The sequence below is a fragment of the Sinohyriopsis cumingii genome, chromosome 14, assembly GCF_028554795.1.
Source record: "Sinohyriopsis cumingii isolate HCF-2022 chromosome 14, ASM2855479v2, whole genome shotgun sequence".
NCBI classification, from domain to species: Eukaryota; Metazoa; Mollusca; class Bivalvia; order Unionida; family Unionidae; genus Sinohyriopsis; species Sinohyriopsis cumingii.
In genome coordinates, this window is record NC_142974.1 from 75,503,483 (window position 1) to 75,531,040 (window position 27,558).

Consider the following 27,558-nt stretch of genomic DNA (forward strand, 5'->3'; position numbering starts at 1 on the left):
TTATTTCAAACAGTTTCATAGTGACATCATTTTTGCACTACCTTCATAATAAATCTAGGTCTCACATTATTGATCAGTATTTCTGTTCAAATTAAAAATATGTTTCGGGACCTGTGAATCAGTTTCAAGTTCCAATGCATACCTTGCACGTTTAGGTACAACGTAAGTATCGTTTAAATGTACATAGTTAATTGTATCTGCAATTTGTATAACTATAAGGTAATTCTTATCTTGGTACAACCTGTGTTTACATTATTGTGCGTCAAATCAAACATTTATATAGACTTAGCACCCAAACGCTAATTCGAAATGTCAATTCTCAATTTCAGGTACCATATGCCGAACGAATGAATGCTCCTTCTCAAGCACTCTTATAATGTTAATGGAGCATATTTTGTACAATACCATAGTATAACGCAGTACAATTTATACCAGTTTATATGTTTGTCAATTTGCTTCTAGTTCATTTATTAGCAGAACAATCTTGATATGAACATGACATTAACATAAGAGGAAATTACATGTAATGTATTCGAGCAAAATTTTTATTTCTAAACTAAGTACATTCTTAGCAATCTATATGTTTAATTTTGTTCGTTTCGTATATATCATGCTTCATAGGACTAAGGATAGATCATAGTATATTATAACAATCGAATATACTCTTTGGTTCATAGCCATAGGATATACATTTATGTAGGATCTACACGATCTCTTGTAGGTCCCCATGCGAGTGTACGTTCCACATTGCTCCATCTCAGACAGCAGCGATGAGATTGTTGTCAAGATGTCCATCGACGGGGGTGAATGGACAGAGCAGCGTCCTGTAAGTGTACCTACAGCACAGATCGGTCACCTGGTAAGTACGCAGCAGATGATATTTATGTATCCTCCCTTTGTCAATAACTACACTTTATCATATATATAACCGACAGATGACCGGTCCAGTCAGGATAGCTGAGATAACCGGTCAATACAACAATAAGATATGATGTGGTTTACTTTCCTGATCGCACACACATTATGGCACGATATAAGTCCTGTCCCTCGTGATCATTTATTCTGATGTCAGCAGAATGATGTTTGAAGAAATTATCCACAGTGGGTACTGAAATAGCCCTAAGCACGTGATGTACTTCGATTATACAATGGATCTACGAAATAAAGATTTAAATTAGGTGCGTATGATATCTGCATGATTCCGCAGATTTATGAGTATCCTGCCTATACCCTACACGTCCTACTTATATGTAGGTTAATGGCTCAGTGGATTTGGAAAACGAGGACAAGCGACCATTTTTGTCTTCATTTACCGCTTGCGAATGTTACGAAGTAACATACCGCCTGGCTGATAAATAGCCGATTTAAGTAGTTGCAAGGTTTACTTTTTAGGAATCCAGTCAGTTTATCAACTATTGTATCGCCACCGTTTAGTGCTATGTTGCAATATATGTACACAAACTGTGAGGCGGTCAATATAGAGACACAGCTGTTTCATTAAAATATTACACAATATCTTGCACACAATTTCCAATTAAGTGCGATACATTATCCTTATATCCTGTATATGACTTTGCTATTCATTGTTTTTTGACTTTCATGAAAGGCTGATACAGATAATGAGTGACAAATTAGGACCATCTTTGCCAAGTTGCTTAACAAAGAAAAAAAACATATGATGGCACCAAAAGCTTCGGCTATTCAGCTAACCTTGATCTCTTGAGATGATATGCCTGATTGCGCTAGTCATAGAGATGCATCACATGAATTGTATATTCAACTTGTATTGCCGTCTGCACATACTTTCAAAAAGAACCAGCCCATACCAAAACGAAGAGGCATTACATGTTAAAACGATATTTGGGCTCACAGGGTCGGTCTCTGATACGTAGAGGATCTCGACGAGAATGTTTGTGTAGATCATCGGTCCAATGAACGCGGTTGCGCTTAATATTTTCTTTGACTGCCTTTTGCATGAGCCGTTTGCACTATCAGTGTTAATAGAGTAATACAAATTAAATAAATCATTACCTAGTAACAAACAAGAAACAATGGTTCAATGCATGATTGTCTCCATGGCCAAGGGAAACTTGTTATTTTTGCGTGTGGCAAAATCACAAAATAAGGCTATGCTGCATTGATAATTCTCCGCTGCTGAACATATATGATCACAGTACCCCAGGTCAGACACATTCCTCACATGATGAATGCCCTGTTCTATTTAATGCCAATAATGGGCATACCCAACGCACATAGCGTTACATTGATCAATCGTTCCATTTTGCATATATTTATTCATGGATTCGCACGCGTAACTTGAAATTTAAGAACAATTATTTTCAGGATTTGTACTGGATAAAATTTCACTATCTAGAAGGGTTTACGCTATTAACATATTCGAAGGAAATAGCCTGTTCCCCGGGACGAAAGTAGGATGGTTTATGAATTGCAATAGATATGAGCCCTTAGCCACCATTTGTTAGAAGTTGCTTCCACACAAAACGTATTTTCTAATGGCTCTAACATTAGCATGATGGGTCAGCGAGTTGCCTTCTAGGTAGATGCGCACTATGAAAAGTTAAGATGACACATCTTCAGGACCAGACGAAGAATCCACGCTTTACGGCGAAGAGCAGGCTACCCTCAAATGGCAATGAAACAGTGTTATGATATGTATTCTCTTCCTTCGATGAATTTACAGAAGCAGCGATGCAAACTAATGAGCAAATGTTTAGTCACTATTTATCGAACATGTGCCGGTGGAAATAGTCGATAAGCACAAATCCTTGTAACCATGATTAAATTTGGTAATGCGCTTGCTCTACTAAGATATCAAACTAATCAAGAATTCCTCATACAAATCTCAGCTAAGTATCTTTTACTCGGTCATCAGTCATCGTTCTCGAACGGAACGTGTCGATCCGAGACAGGATAGACACATTTATCTGGCATACACCGTCAATATCATCAGGATATATGAGGTACATCGAGAGCTCCGGATTAAACTAACTGAATATGCCAGTCTGATGTCAACACATCCTTGCCATAATCTTTAGAGCCGAATTAGGTCAGTGTCTTTACTCGCTAGGAAAAGGTGATGCGGTTCATTTTCCCTTAAAAATGGTTTCTACGTAGCGTCTTAGGTGAACGTCTGCTGCAAATGGTCTGTTATTAGGAGCGCATTTGGCTATCATATACTGAACTTGTATCATGCCATTGAGGATGGCGTTGGCAGGATGCTCAGCTCGTGGTCAACCTGCTGTATAGTTTCGTAAATTAAAGATATATGTGAATGTATTCAAACAAAGAATGCAATGTCTTTTTCAAGTTTTTGTTCATTGGAGACTATTTGCTTGACAGCATAAAATCAAGCCCACCCACATTCAACTTCGTCTAAAATACGCTGTATCTAACCAAACTAAACAACCGTAGCCACCAATCATAATATAAGGAACGCAAGCTGATAATTTCCTTCCTTCGTCGTTTTGGAATATAATCTGGACAATGAACAGTTCCTCCTTGAGCGATGACAGATCTTGCGAGGTAGGAAATCTTCTTTGGACCGTTTTTGTGATAGGGTACGTATTCACATGTCATTATTCTTTACTTAAAAATTGGTTTTTAAAGTAATTTGTAAGGACAAGTACAAATCTGATATTCATAGAAACAAAGCAAAACAATAATTACATTCCAAAATACTTTACAACAACACTCACCATTATATAATTTAATACTTAGCTACATTGGTTTTTACATATATTAATAAACTGCACATGCATCATTGTAGGGAATGCGATGTATATTTATGTATGTCTAAAACAATATACACTTTTAAAATGATACATTTCTTTTTCACAAGGGCTTGAACTGCGCCGGCATAGATGTGAGCAAGTTTAAGAATGTAAAGATGGTGGCGGTGGCCAAGACCCGGTGTCAGGAATTCGTTGTGGCACAGGATGCAACCAACACAGTTTCAACTGTCGACAAAAACATAAAGTTGGTTGTACCGAGGGATACATTCAGCAAACCGTGTAAACTTAAGCTACAAGTAAGCCAAAGATGCTGAGACTAAAACGTTTCACTATATTTTCTTCCTTGTTTCATGTATCAATACTTTTTCAACGATGCATGAACCCTATTTTGCAGATCAGAATGCACTTATTTTCCATTCAATGTATTTTCACCTAATATTACAGATACAGTACAAACATATTTTCCATTAGGATATTCGCATGCGATATTAAGCAGCTTTGAACGAATCTTATTATGCATATTGCTAGTGAAGCATACATACTATTCAACAGACCCTCATCAAAATAAAGTGTTATCAGAAACACAGCCCGGTTAGAACAAGGAAAGGAATACAACTAACTGATATCCATGTGCATGATCGTACCGATCAATGAGAACATTATATATTATGTCAGATATACATATGCTAAGGTAGATAAAGGCCCTTAAATTATTTAAGGATAATGATTAGCAAGGTGATGCTATTCCAATGTACCCCCAAATAAATACCACCTTGCATTCCATTTTACCAATGTTTGAACATCAAAGACGAAATGCAAATACAAGCTGTCAATAAGTAAAATGTCTTCGAATCGCTCAAATGTGATTTAAATATGGAACTTAGCTATAACATGGAGTATTTGTATATCATGTCTCAGTTAAACTTATACTTTCATCTAAGACTTCTCAATGTTAAATTATCTAGACAGACTTGATGACTAACACCTGCTTTCCAAAATCATCCAGTATATTGTATTATTTGTAAACCTTGATTAGGACCTGAAGCTAACTACCGTGCCCGGCATTGCGAAATAAATCCACTTGCTGGTTTTTAATTTCGCGAGCTTTAATCAGAAGATTTATTTCCCAAAGGGTTTACAATTATTTGTACGTAATCTGAATTTGAACTTTACATTCGTATAACCAGGTCAGGCGGATAAATGATGACAGTTTAAAGTTTGCTACTCAGTACTACGAACACTGTCATAACGTGGTGTCCACGAGCTCTGTCATAACAATCACTAGCGAGACCGCAACAAATAAAAGCATTGAACTAGACTTGGCACGAAATGCTCGAAATGGTAAGTATCTTCATCCTTTGAGTCGTCTTTACTTCCATTGTCAATGTTTACAGTTTATCCCTTACGTGTATTTGTAATATCATATATGTAAAGTAATCGAACACAACTTATACCACTTAGTCCAACAGTGAATATTCCTTCTCTTTTGACACTTTTGGGTAAAACTTAGTTTAACTATACACGTATTAAGTGTTAGAGAACCAAGCTGTTCTCCGCTGTACTGTTCAGGCAGATACAGGATTACAGTTTAATGTTTGCCACCTATTACTAGGCACACTGTCATAACGTGCTGTCACCAAGCTCTGTTATGAAAAGCATGAGCGAGAGCGCGACCGATAAAAGTAATGAACTTGACTGGGCACGAAATGCACGGAAATGTATGTAGCTTTGTTCTCTGAGTAGCCTTTACTTCAACTGCCATTCTGTACTGGTTTATATGTTATGTGTACTTATATCATCATATATTTAATGTCAGCTAATATTTACTTATGCAGCGTAGCCCGAAAATGATTATGTAAACTTTATGAGAACTGTTGGGTATAATTATATTTAACTCTGCACGAACAAAGTTTGAGATGAAACAGTTATTCTCCGCCATTCATTTCTTGACATTTCGGGTCATGTTGGAGTATATTTCAGTATATACAAATCTAATGGCAGATCCTCCGCTTCGTCAAAATATAGTCTGGATTGTGGGCGGTTTGTAACTGATGAATTCAGTCAAATGCATTAACCTTTACACCAATATAACATGGACTGTCCTTCTAACACTTACTGTTTGAATAATTACTGTCTGAACGGACCTCCTATACATCCAGCAGCTGTTGAACTCATTTTGCTAACTACCAAGACATGCGGGTAGCCAATTCATCGTTGAACTTGCCGAATATACATATAGAGTACTATTAAACAAATTTTGGAGGAGAACATATGTTTCATTAAGTGTTAAAAGAGAAGGCTTTATTGATCAGGGACATTGCGTCTTGCTTTGTATGACACTGCACACCTTAGAAAATATGATTTCTTGAGCCATTTCCCAAGAGTACATTATAATAACTGATACAGTTATTATTAGTTAATATTAGTGTACATGTCCTTAACATAGAGTTAGAACACTGCTCATTTTACCTTAAATTAATATTTTTTTATTACGAACAGTTTACTGTTCAAATTCAAGGTTCATTCAAACATTTTCCTTCAGGCATTATCTTTCATGTCCCAAACGTTTACCCTATATATTCATTTTCTGATTTTTCAATAATATTTCCAGTCAAATTTGTTTTAGAACATTCGTAGATTGAATTCAACCTGGTGGTCTAAAATAGCATGTGTTGCTGGTTAGGCAAGAAACATTACAAAAATGTTATGTAAATGAGAAATTGCAAGTAATATTTCCATCGATATTTTCTTGTTTTTACATGGCTCAGAAGATTCACTATATTACAGATAAAAGGTCGCGTGAGACGGGAAAGTATCATCATTTGTACAAATGCAGGGGCGACAGCTGGAAAATAGCAGACAGCGAATTCAAAGGAAGAAATTTGGATGTTTCAGTTACCTTGCCAAACAGAAAGGAAAGCTATGTGTAAGTAATATGAATACTGCTCCGTAATTCTCCAGGGTGTAATCCAATACTTTGATTGCAGTTCAGTTCTTTTTTGCATTAATACCAACCGATTAAATTCGATTCTATGAAATTAAATACAATTGTTGGCGGAATTCAGTGGACATAATTTGCCACAAACAAATTCTCAAAAAATACAATATATAGTGTATATTTTTGGTAATGAAAGATTTGTCTTCTATTAGTCTCCTTAAAACATGAATTTTATCGAATTCCAAATTATATTATTGTATTAGTATTTATATTATTTTTTTACTTTCCCGAATGTCACAGCTGCTTATATTTCAATTGATGAGTGTGACCGATCTTTTACTTCACGTTATTTGTAGCACTATACATTTAGAGTGCTGTATTATAAGCTCAGTATTTTCTCCTTCAAATTTACTTTATCATAATTGTTCAGTATTTTACGATATTGTACTCCTTCTTATTGCATTCAAGTGCACAAAATAACTACTTTCTGTGGTAAACAAACAATGGACGCAGATGCCAGAACTTTTGATTTGTACACAGATCATATACAGTCACGTAGTAGGTGCTTTACGTTTTGGTTCCTGAAAGTTGTTTCTGAATGAACTAAAGCAGATATTTAGTGGACTGCCACCTACCAGCCCGTTTGACACAATCCTCGTTAACCTTTTTGATACAATGTTTAGGATTTAGGCTAGCTATACAGCAGACGCCAGACAGGGTCCTTACAAATAGCATGCAAGTGACAAGGCATAAACTTGTTTACTTTATCTGGTAATAAAATAACAAAAATTATACCTACATTTTAACATCCTGACTTTCACAATTTACTTTCTTAGTTCTGCAAATCCGAATTACATGATCCATATCATGAGTTCTCAAGATTGATTACACATTTCGAAATTGTACAGTAATTTCGACTATATTCCAAGTGTAATTAAATCCTCCTTATTGCACTCAAAACGAAATAAACATTAAATTCAATAGAGTATGTTTATAGTTGCAATTGAAAGACTTCATATTTTTTCCACATTAACGTTTCAAATAGTCAATCACAGAACAGGCACACTTGAAGATCTCAACACGCTTCTCCTGGGCTGTTTCACATGTATTAATGTACAATTTTCACAGATCAATCAAGTCCATTATCACGAACTTTCGTAGAATCGACAAAACTACCAAAATATATTCTTTTCAGAACAAATGGAAAACTTGTTACAATGCGCATTCATTCACAAATATGTCATCTAAATTAAATTATAAGTAGACAAAAAACGCCATGTTCTTTCGAAAATTATGTGTTGCGCTCAACAAGTTCAAATTTATCTGGTCGGAGGTATGTGCGCATTAATATTGTTGTTGTTGTTTAATGATGATTCTGCGATTGTGAATTTAGTTGAAATCCGGTATAAATTCATTTGCTGTGTTATCCGTATTTTATATATATATATATATATATATATATATATATATATATATATATATATATATATATATATATATATATATATATATATATATATATATATATATATATATATATATATATATATATATATTTAAGCCTTACGTAAAGAAAATGATCATATAAAATTAAGTTTCTTGCATTTGTATTGGGAAATATGAACTCGTTTATTCGGATAGATATACTCCCAAGGTCGTGCCGTATTCAATTCGAAAAACTCGCTCATGAATTTGAAATGTAATGTTCGCGTGATAATTATAAGATTAACCATCCCTGAATACAATACTTTGTATCAAAGCATTTGTCAGTAAGAAATGAAACCAAGCAAAGGACAATTTGGAATTCCTTTCTCATTTGTTATGGTTTAAATATTGTGGTGATCAGTTACTTACCCTGTCACTCTACATCATGAAGCTTTATGGATATTTTCCTTTGAACTAGTTTTCAACCATACCAGTACAACATTCAGCTTGTTGCTACTATTTGAGATATTGATGAATATGTACTATTTCATCTTGAAATGCTTATGTTACTATTACAACTACTACTGCTACTACTATAAATAATAATTGTAAATAATGTTATTATGATAATAATATGTATTATTATGATTATTATTATTATTATTAGTAGTATTATTATTATTATTATTATTATTATTTGAAGCGTAATGGAAATAGAAGGAAGACCGACAATACCGAATGACGTGGTTATTAAAGCAGCGGATGAACTCTACTTTCATAGTAATGCATCCATTGTGCAATTAATTGCCAAACAAAATGTTGATAATCAGGAATTGATGATGATCCAATGTGTTGGACGAGAGCGAGTGGCATCGCGGATCTCGGAGTTGGAAAAAGAAGGGTACAGCCTAGGTCCAGGCACAAGCAAGGAATTCTCGTTAATAGACGGACAGGGTATAACTCTAAATTGTTCTGGTAACATTACCATGGCAAAAGGGTCTAAGGTAAACTACAATGACTATAATTATACATTACACCCAAATTAATACATTTGATCGTTTATTGCAGTAACGATGTCCAAAAACAATTAAAGAAAACAAACCACTATTACATTGCACAGTACTCAGATATTTCCATCCATGTCATTCAAACATACTTCAAAAATGCAACTTAATTTTCGTTTCATTTTAAACTGATGTGTTCTTTTGGGATAGCGTTGGGTTATTTAAGAATATCGTAGACACGTGGAAATTATGTAGTAATGTTTAACATTCTTAGAGTGTTTATTCTATAATATAAACAAAGTCTTAAAAAATAAGTCGCCTGTGCTTACATGTTACCATGAGGTGTTTATTCAACACTCAATAATATATGTGTATTGCAGACGATTTAATGAGTACAGTTTTGGTTATATTGCACTTAGGTAAAGCTTACATTCCACTCATACATGGACACAGCAAAACAAGAGGTGCAGCTGCAGGTTGTGGATGCATTCAGGCAGAAGGACTTCGACTACTACCTCGGAAACCTCCAGTTCGAAGTTATGCCTAATGAAAGAGATGGGTCCTTATATAACGGATATAAAGGCAGCCTTCCATTGACTTTTCCCAAGGTAATACAAAATATGTTATGTACTTCCTTAAAATGTACGTGTTTCCTTGGTTCCGCAACTTATTATCCTCAAAATATGTTACTTTTACTTACATTCAACTATTTGATATAGTCATACTAATTTTATATCATTGAAACCAATTTGTTTCCACAAAAAGACCTGACTTCACATTATGTACTGAATAGAAAAGAAGTTGAGATATCCAGCTTGGTAAGTCAGTAATTTAAGGATTATCAAATAGGTCAATTAAGGATTAAGCGCTTCCTTCATTTGGATCTTCTATAGCTGACAACCGAAAACATAGTTTAAATTGAGCTCATTTCTAGATTTGGCTATCAAGAAAATAGACTGGCATGTACGATATTTTTTATCCGATCCCCCCACTTCTGTATGTGTAATGTGTAATTTGATTTAGTTGTATTTACTTTCAGTCCAAAATATATATGTGCATATTAATTATCTATCTATCTATCTATATATATAACTATATAGATATATATATATATATATATATATATATATATATATATATATATATATACATATATATATATACATATATATACATATATATATATATATATATATATGTATATATATATATATATATATATATATATATATATATATATATATATATATATATATATATATATATATATGTATATATATATGTATATATATATATATGTATATATATATATATATATATATATATATATATATATATATATATATATATATATATATATATATATATATATATATATATATATATATATATATATATATATATATATATATATATATATATATATATATATATATATGATGTTCAAATTAACTCAGGAACAGCAAATCATATATGCATTATAGTTTGCATGCATTTACCGACAAGTAATCATGCTTTTTTCAGTATGGAAATTGATTTGACACGTGAAACTAAAACTGTTCAAATTGCATCCAGGGTAATATATCCACAGCCGGGTTCTTATTAATTTTCAATACAATATGCAAATATACAGATATGAAAAAGAGGACCGACTCGTGTGAACATTCACATGCTCACAAGCATGACCATCTCAACAGGAGATATGCTAATGAACCATGGATTTAGTAATGAATGTATGTTGCATGTAGTCAATGACAATTATTTATTCAGGTAGAAAGGGAACAGAACAGGAAAGATAGAATCCAGATTCATTTTCCATATTATTGTAAGTATTAATTTGTCTGCTTAGGCAGAATTTAACAAATGCACTTAGAGTATTTTCCTCTAATTTATAGTTAGAGTCTCTTCATTCTGTATATTGTCATTGATACACATACTATAAATGACAGTTGGAATTTATGAAATGTCGGCAAATATGTTGGATAACAATAATGATTTATTGTCCTTGCAGTTATAGTAACCCTTTTCCTAGACTAGTTATTTAGATTTCCATGAAACCTTTACTGTAACAATCACATTAACTTGCATTTGCCTGCATTGTCCTAGATTCCATGTCAGGTTATCTTTTATGTAAAAAGAGAAGTCGTACAATTCGAATTATGTTTATTCCCAGGCTCTCTATTATGTCAAACTTATAGAACAATTGAGTTCATCCGTATTAGCTGAAAGTTAACAACTAAATGCTGACAACATCAATGGAATCAGAAACGGTGGAATCACCATCTCGATCTTAACTTGTTATCTCTATATTTCTCTCTCTCTCTCTCTCTCTCTCTCTCTCTCTTTATATATATATATATATATATATATATATATATATATATATATATATATATGTGTGTGTGTGTGTGTGTGTATGTGTGTCTGTTTACATACATACATACATACATACATACATACATACATACATACCTACATACATACATACACACATGATCAATTAATATATGCTCACTTTATCTGCAGTGACGGCTTTAGCAAAATTCCTTGCCATAAGACTCACGACCGAGCCAACGGACGACACGTGGCTACAAGTTATTTGCAGGTATCACTATCTTAAATGATTTTCCCAATATGTTCATCATATATAGATCCACATTTGAAACGATAAACAGTCAATGGGCTTTGCGTTTTCTTCAAGATTTGTGGGAAAATATCAAGGAGTTCTCCTGAGCTGTGTTCGGTTATAAATTTATTTTAAATGGAAAAGCAATGTTTCAAACCCGTGTCATTCTGATTACCAGAAATAACTACAAAAATACAGTTCAAAGTGCTGAAATGAAGGTGCATTTAAGCTATGTTACTACCAGCTATAATATAGAACACATGTATATGCAATATTACATGAATGCTTATTGATCGTTGGATCGAACTACAACAAGTCATCTCTGACTTGCATCATCAATCAAAACACGTTCTAAAAGAAGTAAAACGGTGAAAATTGCAAAGCAACTGGGGTGTGAGGGCACATTTCGATTGCATAAAATAAGCTTCATGCGTTGTCTTCACTCTCTTGGCTGCGAAACTTTAGCTTTTCTACCAAAACCAGTATTTTACAGTTGCATTTTATCTTCGAATATACTTGTTTAACTAAATTGTTAAATGGAACTTTTCTCGTAATACAACTTGTATGGAAATTCGGATATATTGTAAAGAGCACGGTTTTTAATGTCAACCATTTGAGTTTCCAATCGTTATGTGCATGTCCCCTACATAAGTGATCAAAAGATGATACTATTTTAAATAATGTGTGTTCGCCTGTTTGCTGTCATCATTCCATCTCTAGAAGTTGCGGATGTCACTTTAAGTTAATGTCCTCGGTGGAATGTTCCTTGCCTGACACAATGAACTAACTCATCCTCATCCTCCAACGTGTCATCTCTACAATCATATAACATGACATGCTAATGCGTGTGCAACATGAGCCAATATTATTTGTTTACAATAATAAGTGGTTTCCAACACATTATAATGTTTCAAGATAATGGAATATCTTATTGCTTTTCACCCTATCACCAAACTATATAAGTATCATAAAAAACACATTAAGATTAAAGTACAATTCTAGCAACTGACCGCAGTGGAAGCTGACTTGATGACTATATATTGCAGCTGATCGTCTTATTTATTTTGTGGTACTTCACAGCTTAGATTCTCGCCAAGATATGGATGCTATCATGCGAAGAGATGTCGCAAGTAGCGAAACACCTGACAATGACCAGAAGATCTGTGAGTTCATTTTGCAGGACTGGATGAAGAATACGCCGGTACAGGTCGACAAAGTAAGACCATCAGTTTTCCTACCATTTCAGTTTTCTTTATATTTTGGGTGAGATCATGACCATGACGTTTGAGGGCTGAAACGTAAGATCGAGACCGTACATAACAGCACGGGTTTGGTTTATGCATAAACAATAATTATAATTATAAAGTATTACATTGATGGTATTCGATAACAATATTTTTTTTAATATAGAAGTTATTAAACTTATACAGTTATATTCAGAGGAAAATGCTTTTAGTCTTTATGTTATATGGGTGAACATTTATAATTATATGATCATGCACATGCTTTACATTTGTAAATATAATTACATATGAAGGTAAATTCATCAGTTTTCTATTGCTCGGGGTTTTGCACGTCATTACATTACATGTGGAAGTTATAAAACGCCTTTAGGACAAAACTAGCCAATACAGATTGGTTTACTCACAATTCTGCTCATTTTGTATATATATATATATATATATATATATATATATATATATATATATATATATATATATATATATATGTGTGTGTGTGTGTGTGTGTGTGTGTGCTTGTTTGTGTGCAACCTCCACTAAAAGGTTAATTTGCAATTGAGATAGCAGTTTGTTTCTGAGGGGTAACAGTCACATAGTTCAGATCAGCCAGCTTCTAAAACCTTACGTAGAGGATGGGAGAGAATGAAGGTCATTATATCGTCCAAAACTTGCAGCTGTTAACGTTTTAGACCGAAACACTTATATGTATGTGCATGTGTGTGAATGTCATGGTACGTTATTTACTATACTTTAAACTATAGTTTATCGCGACTGACTGTTAATGTTAATGTTTACATTCCATGGCTTTTGTAAAGGAAAAATTGCAGAACTTTATAATGGACACAATGATAGTTTTCAGAATTATCAAAGGCACCTATAACAGACTCACAACTGACCAAACAATTAATACGTTTGAACCACAAAGCATAATTTATCGCTTTTCATTCTGAACAACGTTTATATAAAAAACAGCATATCGAGTAAATATAAACCACACATCATATTGTTTTGCATCAGTTTGCTATTTTTTAAATACCTTTTTAAGTGACAATAAGTAGTGGTCCTTGTCTCAAGATTATGTTGATAATATTGTCTTTAGTTATGTAATATGTTGTTGTACTGGTGGTTGTGACAGCAGCTGTAGTAATGTTGTTAAGTAATGGTGACAACTTTAGAAGCACATGAGGCAAAGAGTACGATATTCCAGTTAGTTGTACACATTCGGAAAATGTACTAATATGAAAACCGTACTACATAGGACGAAATGGTACTCTTAACCGATAACACCAATTGAATTTAAGTGCATTCACCAGAATATACAGCTAGATTTTGCAGATAATTTCAGACTTAAATTTAAGCAGAGTGAATAATCAATTATATTCTCTCTATATAGCGAGACACTGGACATTTATTGAAATGTAACGAATCGGAAATGAGACAAAGGAACATTTGATGAAATTAAAAACTGTACGAAAAGGTAACTGCACGCTTTGCGATTTAAACGATCATTAACTGAGATTGTACTAGAAAGGTATGTATAATTCCTTATGAAAGATGGTAAATGTACTGCAATTGTTCCAACAACAGTAGTAACATCAGCACTACTAGTATGATTAGTTGTGGCAGAAGATATAGTATAAAGTATTACTAAAGAAAATGTTTCGCACGTGGTTGAACAAGACTGTAAACCATTATGCCTATATTTGCTTTGACTCTATGAATAGTGACAGTTGTTATCGTAATTTGTGATGGTTCCAGTTGTGGTAGTACTAACTGTTGTTTTATTCATGATCTTTCAAGTATGATATACTTATATTACAATTAATATAGTATGTATGAATGCTGCAGACATTGCACATCTAAAAATCTAATTGGCAGATACTTAAGAAAACCATATCATAGTTTAGCAAATGGCTAAATCCTTTAAGGAACTTCGCGTGTATTAAACACATGTTATCCATGCCGTCTTTGCTCACTCGATACAGGTCAAGCTGATCGTTGGTGCTCTGAGGAATTGTGGGAGGCGGCCTTTGGCTAAAGAGTGTGAGAAATTTGTCGACTTCCACATTAGTAAGTTCATTATTGATACAAATTTTAAAATATTGTTCGTTTTTAACATCTGTATCTCCGATAAATTGAACGCCTGCTAATCCAGGGGTAAAGTATCTTGCCATTAAACGTTTTCCTCGTTTTATTACGTGACCTACAACGTTTGACCGATAAAGGCGAACAAAGCAAGAAACAACTTTTCTTATCAATCAGGTATAATATTGTAGGCTATAAAATTACACTAAAATATGTATATCATATATTTTATTTATGCGGAAAGTATCACAACGTTTTACCGCCTCACCATATCGAATTTGTTGGGGAAGGAACATGATGTGGTCATGTTCATCCCTACTTTAACAAACAACATCAACATCTTTATTCAAATCGGTTAAAGGAGAATGACCTTTTAAGTGAAGTTTCATGGCAACTAGTATTATAATTCTTACACACTCCCTGCATATGTGTTCCTTGTGCATCATGGATCTATTTTCTGATTTGTTATTGCGCTCCAGTGAATAAGAATACCGTTGGTTACGTGTAATTCAATGAAACTATCAATATTGTCCGCCGTTGAAGCACAAGCTAAGGATGCAATGTAATGAATATTAGAGGGGATACAGATTATATACTACCTTACTGTCACTTTTGGATTACGATCGAAATACCTCTCTCTCTCTCTCTCTCTCTCAATATCTATCTATCTATCTATCTATCTATCTATCTATCTATCTATATATATATATATATATATATATATATATATATATATATATATATATATATATATATATATATATATATATATATATATATATAAATATATATATACACCATTTGTTTGCATTCGCTTAATTCATCTAAAAATATGCAGTAATGCAAAAATATTGAAATGCAGCGGTTTCATAATAGAGGTAAAGCAAAACATTTTGATAAAAACTATATCTTTTTCGCATTATATTATACTGTGCTCAATATGTTGACACCAAAATAACGTACTTAAAATCACTAGCAAACATATACGTCAACTGTTGGCACGTATGTCGAATTATCCTTATTGTTGTGACCAAATGGCCAGAATGTAGACGCCATGGATAACATGTGACAATGACATCAACGAATATATAACATGTTCTCACGTGAAAACAGTCTCCGTATTACAAAAATAAAACCAAGTATTAGTTATACAAAATTTATTCGCAAACTCTCATATCTGTGTGATACATTTTCACCTATGCTTTTCAAATTCATATGGATTACTTTGGTAATCTTACTGTTACATCATTTTCCTCTTATTCAGAAGAATTGTCCGACTCTCGTATGGCTGAGATGGCCAAGAAAATGGAAGGCGATTGGGCATCCCTAGCTTTGACTATAGGTCTCTCTGAGAAAGAAATCGACATGTGCAGGCAAGAATCGGGAGACTCGAACGAGGAAACAGCATTCATTATGATGCGCAAATGGCGTATTTCTGAGGTGGCCATTACCAGTGGCTTCGATGTTTTTAATGACCTTCTGGAAAGACTGGAAAACTCGCAGTCTAATATGGGACTTAAGAAGTATATCAGTCAAGTGCTGATCCAGATTAAACTCTAACTTTCCGCTTGGCACTGTAAAGCATACACGTGATAAATATTTAATGTGAGATTACAGGACGGAAAATTCAATTTCGTATTAATTTGACACCATATATTTGAAACTACAGTGCATATTGCCTTTATGCTGCCTTATATCATGTGTTGCATGCCTGTCGTATGAGATCTTGTGCATTGGTCTCAGAATATCAACAATTTTAGAAATTTGTAAATCCACGCACATGTCGTTGATGATTTCTCGAGTCATGCCAAGTCAGCATGCATTTTACTTTCATACCAACTATTTTTAGTTAAATATTTAAGGATGAACCTCCCTTTAGTGATATCATTATAATGTCCTCACTATTTTTATTAAATATTCACAATAATTTTGTATAAGCAATTTTCTATATCTTACTCTTTTCAACATTGGCATACACTCGTAATTGGCATTCTTCTTGCGGAGTATATATTTGTAACATTATGGTTGGAAGTTATCCCCTCTGAATTGTGTTACAGTGATCGCATATTAGAGTTATTGCTTTTCTTAGTTGCAAGATTAATTTGCTTGAATTACTTTTTCTTAGAGGACTTGTATTCGTTGTATTGCATTAAATGCCCGCCCCAGTGTATATATAGTTTGTTACAGTGGATGTATTGCCAGTTTAACACGTATTGTGCTCTCAATTAATTGTTCTCCTTTCGCATATCATACTCTTTCCTACGCTGTGACGGTTTCGTAAAAAAAGTAGTTGGTTATCAGGTTGAACCTTTTGACAAAGGACTTTCAAATCACTCAGTAGAAAAGTATAAATTGCAAGATCATACGTAATTACATTTCAAATTTCATCATTTTAAATATGAACACTAATAGCATGCTAGCACGATATTCTACCACCTTGCCCAATTATTGCGCTACCTTTAATGGCTAATAAAGAACTTCAAAATATAAATGGTTCTTTAGACGGGAACAAAGAAAACACGATGCATCGATGTAACTTGGGACTGAATTTAAAGACGAATTCACAGTTTGATTAGCAAATTGGACATATAAAGAGAGAATGAGTCAATATTTAACTCTCAAGGAGTTGAGAAGAGATCGCATAAAATGACGTTACGTAAACGTACACGGAATGATTTGTAATATAACATTTCAAGAACTATTTGTATCACTTGTTTTCCTCAAGGACTGGAAGTTTTGTTGTAGAGGAATGAGACAAAAGGGATCAAATTAATTAACGGATGGTAGGAAAAACAATGTTCATTAGTAAATATATCAGTTGTGGTCCTTGTTTGCGTCCCTAATGAAATTTGTAGGTATGTTCCTACTCCTTTTTCCAGCTATTTTCATTATAGCAAAGAAATTTGTTTAAAATTATTTTTATATTTTGTTTGGAATAGTTGTTGCAAACTAAATATATTTTTGATATTTATGAAATCATCACACATGTTTTGTAAAATGTAACCAGCTAAAGAAACATCAATGGATAATACACATAATAATTGTTTTGTCATATATGATTAAATGTTTTAACAAGATATGCACTTTCTGCATGTCAATTTTCCTAGTTTCTCCTTTGATTATATTTCCTTCATATCATTTTAGACTACTAATGCAGGTATATTTTTTTGTTTTTGTACAGTTCGCTAACCAGTCTTTCATTGTGTTGCATCTACCACTTCGTATTTGGTTTCGCACGTTTTTGAATATATAACACTTTATTATGCATTCTGCAATATTATGTATTGCTATACAAATTTTATCCTTCGAGATACATATTATTAAAGCCATATATGTCGTAACTATCATGTCTATAACACAAATGCACAGTGGAAAATGTATAAGTAACAAGTAAAAGTATACACGGAAACATAAATTGGGTCAACAGCGGAATTACTCCTTATGCGCTTGCAAAAGGTGATGAATGAAATTTCATGAAAATGGCGTTTTCTTATATGAGTTTTGTAAAACACTTATTTCACTCATACTGAATCAAATCTAGTTTGATAGGTCTGCTACGGTACTTCTGGTCGCTGCTGTCATAGCTTCTGATCATTCATTAATTTCATAATATAATAAAGCAGGTAGAAAACTTAAACTTACCATAATACGAATAGGCACTATACAAATAACGAATAATTATATTTTTCAACAATCATCTTTACGCAGGTAATTATGTAGAGCTATTCACTAAATGATGAAGGTTCCAATATTTGCCTACCATGACGTTTAAACGTAATATATATAAGATTCATGCCGTAATGTCCACGATTCTCTATTCTATTCACCTAAATCACGATTTCAATGATTATTCCAGTATATTTGACGTTTTGTAACTCTTTGCTGCACAAACTATATAGTCAAGGCTGTACAACCTCATTTAATCTGATTGTAAAACAGCTAAATGCAATACTTTTCAACAGAATGTTGACAGATTACAGTACTAACTCACTTCTAAAACAGCAGCCTATGCATATATACGCCAGGTAATGAACACTGAATGAGACACTTTTTGATTAGTTTGAATGTATCTAAATTAGTTAGAATGTACCTAAAGCGTATTTCAGTTCAGAGACTGTATGTAGCTAATTAATATATATATATATATATATATATATATATATATATATATATATATATATATATATATATATATATATATATATATATATATATATATATATATATATATATATATATATATATATCTTTAAGACCTAAAACATATTAAATATTGTTGTACATTTTTTAATTCATGAACAGAATGGAAAGTGAGCGTTGTGAAACATCTATTTTAGCATTAACTCTTACATTATACCATGTTTAGTTTCTCCAATTGGGAGACACGGTTAATTGTTTTACGACAACATAGTAGTAGGCAATAATTTAAATTGTAGTTAACACTACAATTAAATTAACATGAATGTAAATTTCACTACGGCACTGATTCAATACCAAAGCTGTACAATTTACATATTCCCAGTACATCGGAAAGAAAAGGGTGAGACAATGTACGCATATTTATAACATCATAGGCACATTTTGTCAATATTATACTTCTTGCAACGTTTACTGACCCTAGTCTGTTTGATGTTTGAAACACAATGTTTAAATATTGTAGAGTGGTACTCTGTAAAAAATGGAATATTTACTCAAATTATTTTGCATGCCTCTTTTTTCCGTCAACTTTTCAAGCTAAAGTTAGATGTGAACATTACGTGTTATTTTTATTTGTGGATTCCGTTTGAAAAACTGGACAGATATGATAATTGGTAAAGATTACAATGCTTTTAAAATGCAGTGGTATAAAATTGAGCTCTTATAAGGTCAAGTCTCGCAAATGATTCCCTTGTATCATGCTATAACATCAAAGCCATTTAAGCAGCGATATCAGACGTGTTAATTGCCCATGTCTGCATCATAACGCTTGAACTTATCACATATACTTGTCACAGGTCCATACGATTTATTTTGGAAATGTTGCAGCTCTAATGGATAATGATAATGGTCAATCTGTATAAGCGAAAACTAAACATTTTTGTAAACTTCAGCATATAATTATTTTTCTGAGAATACACAATATACAGTATTGTTACCTGAATCCCAAATAGTCTTGGACGTTTCAATATAAGTGAAATTGTATGAAGTTCGGACATAATTTCAATGCAATTCCAATTAAATTCCAAGTAAAATTTGTTACTGTGTCTGTAGTCTCGAACATCATAATATGACAATGGCCTATGTTTAAGGGTGTGCAACATATGAGATGCTCAGTTGTGATAGCATACCTCAAAAATGGCACTGTCAGTATTCACTATAATTCGAAAATGTTCAAGTGTAATACTATTATTGGTGTGCATTTTGTGCTTCCGATGAATACAAACTTTAAATAAATAATTCCACCCGAATGTAATAATGAACACAACATTACGACAGATACAGCTGAAGACGCTAATGCAAGAATGAGTAATGGTCAAGTATACAACATTCTATAAAAAACTAGGCACACTAATAGACCTAGGATGCGGGACAATAGTTAAATTTTAGAACATTCTAAGTTATCATCAAGATGAAGTGTATTACTAAAATTTAAAACATAGTATACACTAGGAATTTCCATAGAGGTATAATCGTGTCCAAAACTTAGATTAAGATTTGATCGTATAGATAATGATCTTAATATTAATATACTAATATAAATATTAGTTATGTATCGTGTTGTATACAAAACAAAAAACATTAATAGTCGGACATATCATCCTTATAATTTTGGACAAAGTCAAGTGCAAATTAGATGTATTCATAATATACAATTGTGGAACGCCAGAGCTGACCTATGATGAAATTTTGTATTATATGATGTGCAAACATCTTTATATGACGTGCTTTTGTACTTATATGATGTGGAAACCTCGTTACTCCCGGTGTTTTTGTCCTTATATGATGTGCAAACATATGTATATGCTGTGTTTTTGTCTTTATTTGATGTGCACATTTCTTTATATGCGGTGCTTTCGTCTTTACATGACGTGCACAATTCTTTATTTAATCTAATAATGTCATTATATGATGTGCACACTTCTTCATATACAGTGTTTTGTCATATTATGTGTGGTGTTTTCGTCTTTATATAATGTGCAAACGGTTTATATGCGGTGCCTTAGTTCGTATATGATGTGCAAACTTCTTTATATCAGGTGACTTTGTCCTTATATAATAATACTAATACTACTGCTACTACTACTACTACTACTACTAATAATAATAATAATAATAATAATGAGGACTTTGTATAGCGCCTAATCTCTAGAAGCTCTAAGCGCTTTACAAAATTAGACAACACCTATAAGATAAAAAACATACAATAATATTATTACAATTACAAACACCATGAATTTAAAAAAACATTAAAAAATTAAAACATGCTGAGAATATTTCAGGTGGGAGAAACATTATTATGTCCTTAAGCACAATATCGGTACGAGTTATCTAGAAGAAGTTGCAATCACACAATAATCAAGATGGCCATTGCATCGAAAATATCAGAGGGCTAGTCAGCTACATTTTCATTTTACAACCATCGACACATCAAAGCAAATCTTTCAGAACAACCCCATGCATCTATGTTACTTCATTGAGGAGTAGTGACAGGGTTTTCAAGATTATTTTAATGTGGTGACCATATTGTATGCCTGCACAACAACATGTTTATTTTGGATTAACTTTAAAGATTGTAGGAAGTTCTTTATTGTAAACATCATGGTGACGTGATACTCCATTTACTAGCAGCAATACAAAGATTTCAAGATGACTCCTGTGATAGCCATATTAAATGTCGGGCAGATAACATTTTCACTTAGATCCAACTATACCATATAATTAATGGTTGTGGATAAAGTTGCATTACTCTCTTCCCAATTAGTTGACGATAAGTGGTGATAACAAATTTAGTATTTGCAGACAACATGCCAATCTAAGGGCCTCGAAATTAATGGTTTTCTGCTAGTCCAAGACACGTACATTGTCTGACTTGTGATTTGCATAATTCAAATAGTTCAGTGGTTAGTTAATCTTCATAACTGTCTGACAGTGGATTGTGTGAAAGACTAGTGAAAGTTAAGCAGGACAAGTACATTTCTCATTATACTAGTCTGTATGGCTACAAATAAACTTATTTTCAATTCTGAGCCTGTAAAAACGTCATTTCAAAGAACGCTATGAATCAAAACAATTGAAAAGATGATATTTTATATGCCATTTCTGAACTTTCTTTTCAAGTGAGCACAAAGTAATATTATGTTTATCATATGTAAAACATCATTGTTTATTCTTTCTTCAAATAGAAACTAAAATAATATCGGTCAGTAACTATACAGAAGCGAAAAAATACCCCTAGCAATGTTCACAGCCAAGATCGCAGAAGTACCCACGAAATGAGAACAGGTTAAAGTGTAAAGTATAGCACTTTACCAACCATATAATACATATGTTGTACTACTGCAATATAGATGGATGCATAATCATTATATGTGCTTTTTTTATTGTAGTTTATATATATAGTGATATATACATTGATTTGTGTGCATGTATGCCAAGTAAAAATGGATGATTGTCAAGTAAAGTTAGTTTGTAACATTGTTTCCTTCTGCAATGCGAATACATATAAATGTACTGTAACTAACTGTGTTCATTAAGTAGCTAACTCCGGTTTGATACAACTTACTCTCTCTTACCCCATGTATGGTTTTACCAAGATCATAGTTGTGGAATTGCCTAAATAGTAAGCCCTCTCTCTTCACTCAACAATTACAACAGCAGTAATTATCTTGTAAATTCTAAAATTGTTACCTCTATCACTCCCTTGTTAACACTAAAGACCGTTTCAAGTATTACACCACTAAACATTTGGGAACTTACAATAGTTAGGGCTAGGGCCTCCAAAACAGTGGACCCTGGATACCTAGTGGTCGAAATTGATACGCTTTACCGATTACTTATTTCTATGTGGATTCGAGTCTCATGCTAGTCTATATGGGGTATGTGTGGAATCTTGACAATAGTGTCCCATGGGTATGTGATTGTTAACTGGGTTTTCCTAGTTTTCTCCTCCATCACTTATAATTGCAACCATTTATATAGCCTATTGCGTGCTGAAAATTGTTTCAAACCCACACCAATTTCCAAGCAAATAACCATTAAATGCTGGACTTCTTGGTTCAGGAAATTACTTGAATCCCTGATATAAATATGTGACATCGCATACCACAGTGATATTAAATGTTACCTGCCCATCCAGTTGGAATCGTCAGGAGCAGGGTTTCCTTTTCTCAAGATTAAAGAAACCACCAAAACCTATTTATAAAAATCCAAGTCCAGGGATACCTACACCAATGTCGAATACCACTTTGATCAAAATCATAAATGTATAGTGCATGTATCAGTGCACATTCATTAAATCGTGAACCTATTTTGAGAGCGAGAACTATATAGACTATCCCCTGATTATTATATTGATGACTATATGTATGAATTTGCTTATAACAAATTAAACTCTTATTAAAGTGGTGAACATATAACAATATGAGTCGGTGAATATTGATATCAAGTCATCCATCTATATACAATTTCTTCGGTTTGAATATATTCTTTTTTTTTTCTTCTCTATGGCACAAATAAAGTCTCAATGTAGAATGGCTATCATCCTCTTGTCCAATAGTTTAGAGTGTTCTGTAAACTAAACAATTTTTGCCATTAGTATTGTAACCACATCTGGAGACGATATCTGTATTCTTAATATTTTTCAAGCATTCAGAACAGAGAAAGAAAAACAAAGAGTATATAAAGGCGATCGTAACGTCGTCCTCAAAATAATTCTAAAAAAATAATTAGTTTAATGTTAAATTGATTCGAATGTTTAATAATTGTAGGCCCATGGAAACACACTTTACTATTTAACTGTTGTTCATTGCTATAGGGACATAGTTCAAAAATATATTATAGTCTAAACTTTGGTGTGCGGGTGGCGCAAAATAGCCTAGAAAAACGATTTCATTTTTTTGAAACACGATCCATAACCTTCAGTGACAGGAACTTCTGGATATTTTTAATGCTTTATTGATTACTGGTAATGTACTAAAACTTTGGATAGAGGCAACATTAATACCAGTTCTCAAACCCGCTAAAGATAGCGCAGATCCTAACAGCTGTCGACCAGTTACACTCACGAGCTATGTGTCCAAAACAATGGAACGAATGATCAATTCTCGACTTGTCTGTTACTTGGAAACTAACACTTTAATGTCTCCCCTTTCCAAAGTGGCTTTCGATATGGCCGAGCACCAATAATCATATGGTTAAACTTAAAACAGTTATTCGCGATGCATTTATCAACAACGAACATTTAGTAGCTGTTTTCTTTGATTTAGAAAAGACCTATTACACAACATGGACGTACGGGATACTAAATGATCTGCACGATCTAGATCTAAAAGGCCGTATGTGCTCTGTCATGTGAAACTTTCTCTAAAAGAGATAATTCAAACTACGAATGGGCTCTACCCTCTAAGATATGCACGAGCAAGCGATGAGTGTGGCACAGGGCAGTATTTTATCTCTGACGCTTTTCAACATCAAAATCAATAGCATCACCAAGTGTTTGTCTCCTGGTGTGGATTGCTCTCTATACGTTGATGATTTTCCAATATGTTATCGATCAAGGCACACGCTTACAATAGAAAGACATCTACAGCAAAATATAAAGAAAATTCAAAATTGGGCCAGTGCTAACGGTTTCAAATGCTCGAAATAGACAACGATATGTATGCTTTTACGTCAGTTACGAAGATCTCACGATGAATCTAAACTCACGCTGGAAGGAATATATATTCCAGTTGTTGAGGAAACTAAGTTTTAAGGTATTATCTTCGATAGAAAACTGACTTTTATTCCACACCTGAAGAACATGAAATCTAAGTGGTTAAAATCTATATATATCTATTTAAGGTAGTACCGCACATTGTATGGGTGCTGATCGAAAAAAGATTCTCAGTTTAAATAGAACATTTATTCGATCCACACTGGACTATCGTTGCGTTGTGCATGGTTCAGCTAGATATTTATATTTGAAAACTCTTGATCTAATTCATCATCAGGGAATGAGACTCACTATGGGAGCATTTAAGACATCCCGATGTGAAAGCCGTATAACTGAAGCGAAATATCCACCTTTATCAGATCGTAGATAAACGCTTATCACACAGTATACTCTCAAATTAAAATCAAACCTCTCAAACCTGCTTGTTCGGCTGTATTTCAACCCAAATACAAAACTTTGGATGAAACAAACCCACCAATGCCATAAATTTCTTTGTCATTAGTATATCATCCAGCCTTGATAGTACACACATTGATCTTTCTAAAATTCAGAAAACGTCCATCTCAGAAACTCCAATATGGCTACTAATACAACCAAAATAACTTTTTACGCTACATGATGGAACAAATCTGAGACAAACGTTTCCATCTTCCACAAATCTTATCATGAACTCCTCATCGAATTATAAAACTACACAATAATTTATACCGACGGATCAAAGGATGAGGAAAAGGCTGTTGCAGCCTTCGTTAGTGAAAGTCACACAACGCAAGTTCGCTTACCAAATGGCACATCTTTTTGTTCAGCTGATATCAGAGCAATAGATCTCGCTCTGCAATATATCGAAAACAAACATATTTTAAACAGCATCATCGTCTCCGACTATTTATCAGTGCTTCAGTCATTGCACAATATAAAACCGGATAATCATTATTGAAAAAAACATACTCGTCAAAAATACTGAGCGGAGTGTCTCCATCAATATAATATGTTGATGGCTACCAAGCCATCTTCGTATTAAAAGTAACGAATAAGCAGATAGCGCTGCTAAAATGGCCCTTAATCAAGAACCATCTGATTTTAAAATACCGTATACTGACTTTAAACCTAGTATTAGAATGTCCTTACGTCAGAATGGCAGGCATTATGAAATGATGCAGTGAATAACAAACTTCATGCAATCAAGCCAACTCTAGGAGAATGGACTCCTTCCTACATAACCATGCGTAGGGTGGAGGTAGTCATTGCACTAATCCGAATTGGACATATATAACCCACTCCCACATATTAAAAGGTGTAGACCAACCAGAGTGCGGTACTTGCAATAAACCATTCAATATTGACCACATACTGACAGATTGTTTCGACTTGCAACCTATGTGCGATCAGTAATACAATGTGCATGGCATGAATGAACATTTTGATACAATAAACGTAAGTTGTATTCTAGAATTCTTAAAAGAAGTAAATATTTGTTCTAAACTTTAACTTGTATGCCATCCCGTTGAGAAGTTTTAAGTAATGTATAAACCGTCCATTACATTCAACACCTTTTCATATGTCATCATTAAGATACACCGTTTACTATCCCCGTTTATAGGGAAGCTTCATTTATTGCATGTTCCATCTTGTCTTTTTACTTTCAACTTTTTGGTTTTATATCGCTGGTCGATGCGAGATCTTTTATCACTTTTAAATAACCCTACATATGACCTTTTGTTTGGCGCTAAATAGCCTAATCGTGCTGATGCGCCGTACAATATAATCAATCAATCAATCAATAAATCAATCAACCAATCAATCAATTTTTAAAAGTGTTGATATAGCGGATAAAACTGGTAAAGACATTCTGATTAACAGTTTGTCTATGCACGACAACATGAGATGAAACTGCAGTTGACACAAGTAGCATGAGTTTAAAAGGGAACAAAACGATTTAAATATCAGTGTATATATTGATTTGTACGTTAGCATTTGGGTTATTTAAGTCAGAAGCCTCTCAAAAAGTTTAACAAATAAAATACAGTAGGTGATGCAATGCAGGTCGCCCAATTGCACGTCATACAGAAATCAACATTGAGCACTACAAGGGGATAAAAGCACTTACACATACACTAATTAACTTCTTACATCGACTAGGTGATAGTATGGTATGGGTTTAGTTTGTACATAACAGAATAAAGGTTTGACAACAAATGGATGAAATAAGCTGTGTGACTAGCTACACATATAAGAATCAACATTTAAAACTAAACTGGTAAGAGTTGAACATAAATCGAAATTAAACAGCGAATTAATGATATGCATTCAATGTAACAATTAGTATGATTGCATAGATTTAATTTCGTAAATTCGTCAACGAACATCTGATAACATTTCATTTAATTAGCAATATCTGTAAGGTCCCTCTGTATTTTGAATGATTTGAACATTATTAATAGACACATACATTTTGTTTTCACGTGTGTAGCATGGGAGCCCACACATACAGTTAAGCGATGTGCATTTGCCCCTCCCCCAATTTTACCTCTAAAATATCGTTGTATACACCATTAAAACAGTATGCCTAACCAA

General features: G+C 33.3%; 1 protein-coding gene across 2 annotated transcripts in view; it reads left to right on the forward strand.

Moving 5' to 3' along the window:
- LOC149784177 (death domain-containing protein 1-like) overlaps nt 1-22,791 on the forward strand; it is a 78,657-nt gene extending 55,866 nt beyond the window's left edge. For both annotated transcript variants that reach the window (XM_089932250.1, XM_089932249.1), the window contains exons 5-15: nt 722-859; nt 3,860-4,048; nt 4,940-5,093; nt 6,540-6,678; nt 8,819-9,119; nt 9,539-9,727; nt 10,890-10,944; nt 11,646-11,724; nt 12,826-12,961; nt 14,972-15,056; nt 16,336-22,791. In XM_089932250.1, coding sequence (XP_089788376.1) covers nt 722-859; nt 3,860-4,048; nt 4,940-5,093; nt 6,540-6,678; nt 8,819-9,119; nt 9,539-9,727; nt 10,890-10,944; nt 11,646-11,724; nt 12,826-12,961; nt 14,972-15,056; nt 16,336-16,631 — 1,761 coding nt within the window. In that variant the 3' untranslated portion in view covers nt 16,632-22,791. The remainder of the gene's footprint in view (nt 1-721; nt 860-3,859; nt 4,049-4,939; nt 5,094-6,539; nt 6,679-8,818; nt 9,120-9,538; nt 9,728-10,889; nt 10,945-11,645; nt 11,725-12,825; nt 12,962-14,971; nt 15,057-16,335) is intronic.
- Nucleotides 22,792-27,558: the final 4,767 nt, after the last annotated feature.